We start from the raw sequence: 5,388 nt of genomic DNA, 5'->3' as shown, positions 1-5,388 counted from the left end.
TCCGAAGATGGTTCTAGGTTCCGACGACCTAAAAAGTTGGGGCTTTTACTAGAAAAAGGTTTCTAAAGGTCTGATACAAAGTTACAAAGATGATTGGACGAAAATGTTAACTTTTCCGAAAAAAAAATGTGAGTTTTTTGGCCAATGGCCAAAAACGTTTTTCGGCGACCTGCAACTAACGACGTTAAAATTCCTGTTAGTCGCGAACCGTTGGGAACAAATACGTTAGAGGTTGGGACCGTCATAATCCAAATCGTTAGTTGGGACCATCAACGACCAAAACATAATAATTAGGATTAATAAAAAGTTAAAAACCAATATGTCTTTATTATTTAACTTACCAAAAAAAAACAGCCAAATTTTAAAATTTTATTCATACATAAAGTAAAAAAAATAAGATTATGATGTTATTAATTTGAAGGCAAACTCCCATAATTTCTTACCAACATGTCTTTATTATTTAACTTACAAAAAAAAGCCAAATTTAAAAATTTTATTCAAACATAAATAAAAAAAAAAAAAAAAACAAAGCAATATTGTGATGTTATTAATTTGAAGGCAAGCTCCCATAATTTCTAACTCTTTTTGCATCTTCAAACTCTTGAAGAGATGCAGCATGCCTTAATCCAGCAACATGAAGCTCCATAACTCTACCACTTGAACACATAATATCACAAGCTTCACATAAAAATGGATTACTTAAGCTTTTACCACCTCTTCTTGAGTTGTTTATTTTCGCTTTATGCGCAAATGTTTCACCATGCATCTTTAGATGGTACGCCGTAGCAAACGCCACCTGGCACACCACACAAACAAACCTTGTAGACGACCGAGAGCTTCTTGAACACTGCGCGTTAAAGGGTTGTAACTTTCTTTTCCGGTCAAGCGCCGTTTGACTTTCGGAAACCGGCACCTGCATGAAATGTTTTAGTAAAATCTTATCAATGATTAGTCACAAGTAACTTAACATATTAATAAAGCATCCAAAATGGGTTTGGGTCCACAAAAATAACCACAGGCCAAACAACAACAGCCCAAAAGAAAACTCAAAAACTAGACAAAAAACATAAAAGTGGCCCAAAAGTCTATTTAGAAGGCTTATTTCAGAAAAATAAACGGGATAACCCGCCTACAGCTGGTTACCACAACGTGGCCCACGTTCCAACGGTCGTTTTGACTGGTGCCCGTAGCCCAAGTTATGCCCATTTTCGTGTAGCACCTCTGGAAGCACGATCTTGGGCCTCCAGAAACATCATGGCCCGATCTTCTACACTTGGGCCCACATCACCGTTTATGTTCGTTCATTAATAGTATAACAAACATCGAACGAGCATAACAAAGTAAACATGCACATTAATATGTTGGACCTAAAAATTTAATAAAAGTATACTAAAATGTAACGACGCGATATATTAATATAATAAAAACAGACTAAATTGTAACGGTCCTAAAATATTTTAATTAATATGTAAACAAACAAACGAACAATCGGGTCTATAAACTAAACTATTTGTAACCGATAAAAACTTCACAACAACTTTATTTTCGACAAGTGGGTCCCACAAATTCGGTTAAATTTTCGTCCTTTTGACTGAACTTGAGACCGACAAACTATGTCTTGACCCGTTCAAATGCGCCTCGATTTGACCCAAACTTGAAGACGGAGACCCGCATAATTCACACCAAATCGGATTACTAATCGCCTCTCTTCTCTTCTTCATTTGAGACATGTTGATTTTGTGCTGTTGACTTTCGACGTGACAAGTAAGGTGAAAAACGGAGTTAAAAGTCAACTGACAAGCTTTGCATGAAAATGCAATTTTCTCTTTGAGGCTTGAAGAAAACTGCAGCACTGGAGACTTTTGAGACGTGCGCGGTGGTGCCAACTCAGCATCCTCGCTCCTGGCTTGTGTCGGTGGGCCCTACAATGTGGAGTTTCTAGGGTCAAAACCGAAAACTGATTCTGATTCTTCATGTCACATTAAGTTAACTGTTTTCTTGGTTCAACTGATAGACAGGGTTGTCTCCGAGAATCGCTAAAAAAATTTGGGCCGAAGGTGAAAAAAAATTTGGGCCTTAAGTTAGTCGAGTAATTGGGTTTAAACATTAAGAATAACGCATTTTAAAAAAAATATATTTATATACATATTTTTTAAAAACAAAAATAAAATCAGGCCTATCGGGGTGTCTGGCTGCGGTCGATACGTATTTTTTCAAAAAAAATATTTATATATATATTTATAAAAACAAAAAAAATCAGGCCTATCGGGTGTCTGGCAGCGCTCGATACGTGTTTTTAAAAAAAATATTTATATATATATTTTTAAAAACAAAAGAAAAATCAGGCCTGTCGGGGTGTCTGGCAGCGGTCGATACGCATTTTTTTAAAAAATATTTATATATATATTTTTTAAAACAAAAAAAATCAGGCCTATCGGGGTGTCGGGCCGGAGTCAGTCGACCACCTGGCCTTACCTCATAGCCGGCATTGCTGATAGAGGTGACAGTTTTGATCCAATTATAAAAGAATGAGATGATTCCGGTTATGTTTTTTCTCTAACGGGTCAAGCGGGTTCGGTAAATAAGAAACAGGTCAAATGGGTCAAATAAGTCAATAAGGTCAAACTCACCAAAAGTCTACACATAATGCAAAAAACAAACCAAATTTTGTGTATTGTATTTTATATAAAGCATTAAGAACCAAGTAACTAAATAATAATTGTCGTAGAAAATATTCATAATATGCATTTTGAAAATAAATAAATAAATAAAACATGATCATTATTCAGAAAGTTACCTGTGCAAGTAAGAGCGGTTTCAAGTCATTTTGATGTTCATTTTTTAACGCTTCGATTTTCTTGCGGTACTCTAGCTCCCTTTTGATTGCAAGCTCCACTGGCATTATGTTACACAGTTTAACCATCTCTTCCTCCATCTTGACTAGTTGACTTTTCGGGTCAGTATTATTGTATATATAATCACATCTGAAAAACACAAGGTAGTTTAATCATTTAACTAACAATCTAAGGTAGTTATATAAGTGATCCTTAAGTATGGAAACTTTATAAACGTGGCATTATGTCCCGCGAAGGTTTACATAGACTTTGAATATCATTTCATCCCAATCGACAAAAAATCATTAATTTAATAAAATTTATGTGCGTTGAGCCGTTGACTGATTTGTAAAGTATTTGTTTCAGAAAGGACCAAAATAACACGTGCGTGCGATAACGCTTATGCGTTGCCTAAAAAGCCATTTCTATAAAAAAGACAGATTTTTTCATCACCTAAAACTGGACTTTCAATTAGCAAAACCGAAATGAAAACGCTAACAGAATCTCGGTTGCAAGTTATTTGCATAAAAAATGCGATTTAGAGCCTAAATCGTTTAATTCTTTTCCATATAACTTATCATGTCAATAACGACTATATATTTCATTCCAATGTCAGATTTTGTACCTTTTTTAATTAAAATGCTCGAAAGAACATGTTACAAAATAAAAAGACGCAACTTTCGTTTGGCGCTAATATTGAAAGCCGATGAAATTATCAACAATCTAAAAAAGAGACCAACGACGAAGACATTATGAATGGTTTACTTGATTAAAAAAACCCGACACGTAAAAAAGATGCAGTTTTTGGTCATACATAAAGCTTATTTGGTTGTACATAGAGCAATACCTTGCGCGTTTTAAAGCAAGATTAAACTAACTGTCTAACAGCTAAGCAACTGTCACATAGTGCTGCAGTAACAATGGTAATGACGATATTTTGTGAACATAATATCTTCTGTTCCACAGTGAATTGACTTTATGGTGTGACCAATGTGACGCAATGACACGCCATTTTAGTTGATACAGTTTAGGTTAAAATCGACACTTTAACCGAAACCGACAACAAATATGCAATGTTTGCTTCCCACAAAAACATGAAAACTCATTTCTAGATTACTGAGCAAAAACACAACCAAAGTCATGCTATAGCTACACCACTCCCATCTAATTTACATAATAAAACGGTCGTCCACAAAATACTCAAAGACTGTCATTTTGATTATTAAAATAAAAAATAAAAAATAAAATCAAACTTTGAAAATTATTGGTCGGAACGGCTGTCCATATAACTCATCTAATTTTACATAATAAAACGGTCGTCCACAAAACACTCAGACAGTCGTTTTGATTATTAAAAATAAGAAATAAAATCAAACTTTGAAAATTATTGGGCAGAACGGCCATCTGAACAATATATGGACGACCATTCTTACAAAAAAGGGGTCAAACTTTAAAAAGTACTGGTCAGAACCGCCGTCTAAACAATATCTCAACAGCCGTTCTGACCATAGTCGATCAAACTTTGTGGTCAAAACAGCCATCCATTAAAAACAATGTGTGGGATTAGATGTCAGACAGTGCGTGTATAGCTAGCTAATCCACCCCAATATGATTTCACATCACAAAACGCCATCGGTTTCAATAAAAAAAAAAAAACTTTGAAAATTATTGGTCAGAACTGCGTCTAAACAATATCTAGACAGCCGGTCAAACTTTGAAAATTATTGATCAAAACAGCCGTCTGAACTCTGAACCCTGTCCGGACAGTGTGGGATTAGACGTCAGACGGTTTATAAATGCATATATATATAACAATTAACAATTAACAAATTAACAAATTATCAAGTAATATTTTAAATCAAGTGAATTATGCAAAAATAAGAGATCTAATTAAAAGTTAAATAATATCATTTAAATTATAAATTGGGGGAAAATGATTAGAATCATTACCTAGATGCAAAACTTGAAGGAATATGAATTTGTTTAAAACATTATTAAGGAATCTGATGTTGTGTGATTATTATTACACGGACGCCATGAAACTAGAAGTGAAAATGTCGTTAGGTGTGGTCGGAGTGGCTCATTGGTTATATTTATCGGACAACAACATTAACAACTTTAGTTTAGTTTAGTTTACTTGTCAAATTTATGTTTTTAGTTTGTGTTTTTTGTAATGTGTTATATTGGGTCCTTGTATTTCAAATGTAGTTGCTAAAACACCTTGATGGATTTAAAGTTTTATGTGTCGTACTCGAACCGATTACCGATAACAATAATGTTGAAAACCGAGTATTGTATCGAATTTATTGGTACAACATGGGTATAGGTATCTGTACAGTACCTGTCGTGGTACTGTTTTGTTTTTTTGTTGTTCAAATCTTCAATAATCTTGACCGATATGGATAATAAACTGAATTTGTATAGGTACCAAATTGGGTACATTGTACGGGTACCGGGAGGATTATATGATTAATTATCAGTTGAACCTATTTTTCAGACATAACAATGGAAGTTCCCGATAAAAGCTCTGCATATTTCAAATGGGGACAAAATA

General features: G+C 34.3%; 1 protein-coding gene across 1 annotated transcript; it reads right to left on the bottom strand.

Annotated features, from left to right (window-relative positions):
* Positions 1-517: 517 nt before the first annotated feature.
* LOC143557184 (uncharacterized) lies at positions 518-4,920 on the bottom strand. The gene is made up of 3 exons (XM_077046314.1): positions 4,785-4,920; positions 2,798-2,984; positions 518-913 (listed from the first exon to the last, which is right to left on the bottom strand). The coding sequence occupies exons 2-3, from the start codon at positions 2,933-2,935 to the stop codon at positions 548-550; spliced, it is 504 nt and encodes a 167-aa protein (XP_076902429.1). The 5' UTR covers positions 2,936-2,984; positions 4,785-4,920; the 3' UTR covers positions 518-547.
* Positions 4,921-5,388: the final 468 nt, after the last annotated feature.

The sequence above is a fragment of the Bidens hawaiensis genome, unplaced genomic scaffold, assembly GCF_021521415.1.
Source record: "Bidens hawaiensis isolate Kalapana, Puna unplaced genomic scaffold, B.hawaiensis_p1.1 tig00018846_1, whole genome shotgun sequence".
NCBI classification, from domain to species: domain Eukaryota; kingdom Viridiplantae; phylum Streptophyta; class Magnoliopsida; order Asterales; family Asteraceae; genus Bidens; species Bidens hawaiensis.
This window is presented reverse-complemented; position numbering and strand designations above follow the sequence as displayed.

Coding starts and splice junctions, on each gene's coding strand:
- LOC143557184 (XM_077046314.1), bottom strand. CDS start 2,935: ATGGAGGAAGAGATGGTTAAACTGTGTAACATAATGCCAGTGGAGCTT. Junction 914..2,797: donor AACCGCTCTTACTTGCACAG/GTAACTTTCTGA, acceptor CATTTCATGCAG/GTGCCGGTTTCCGAAAGTCA.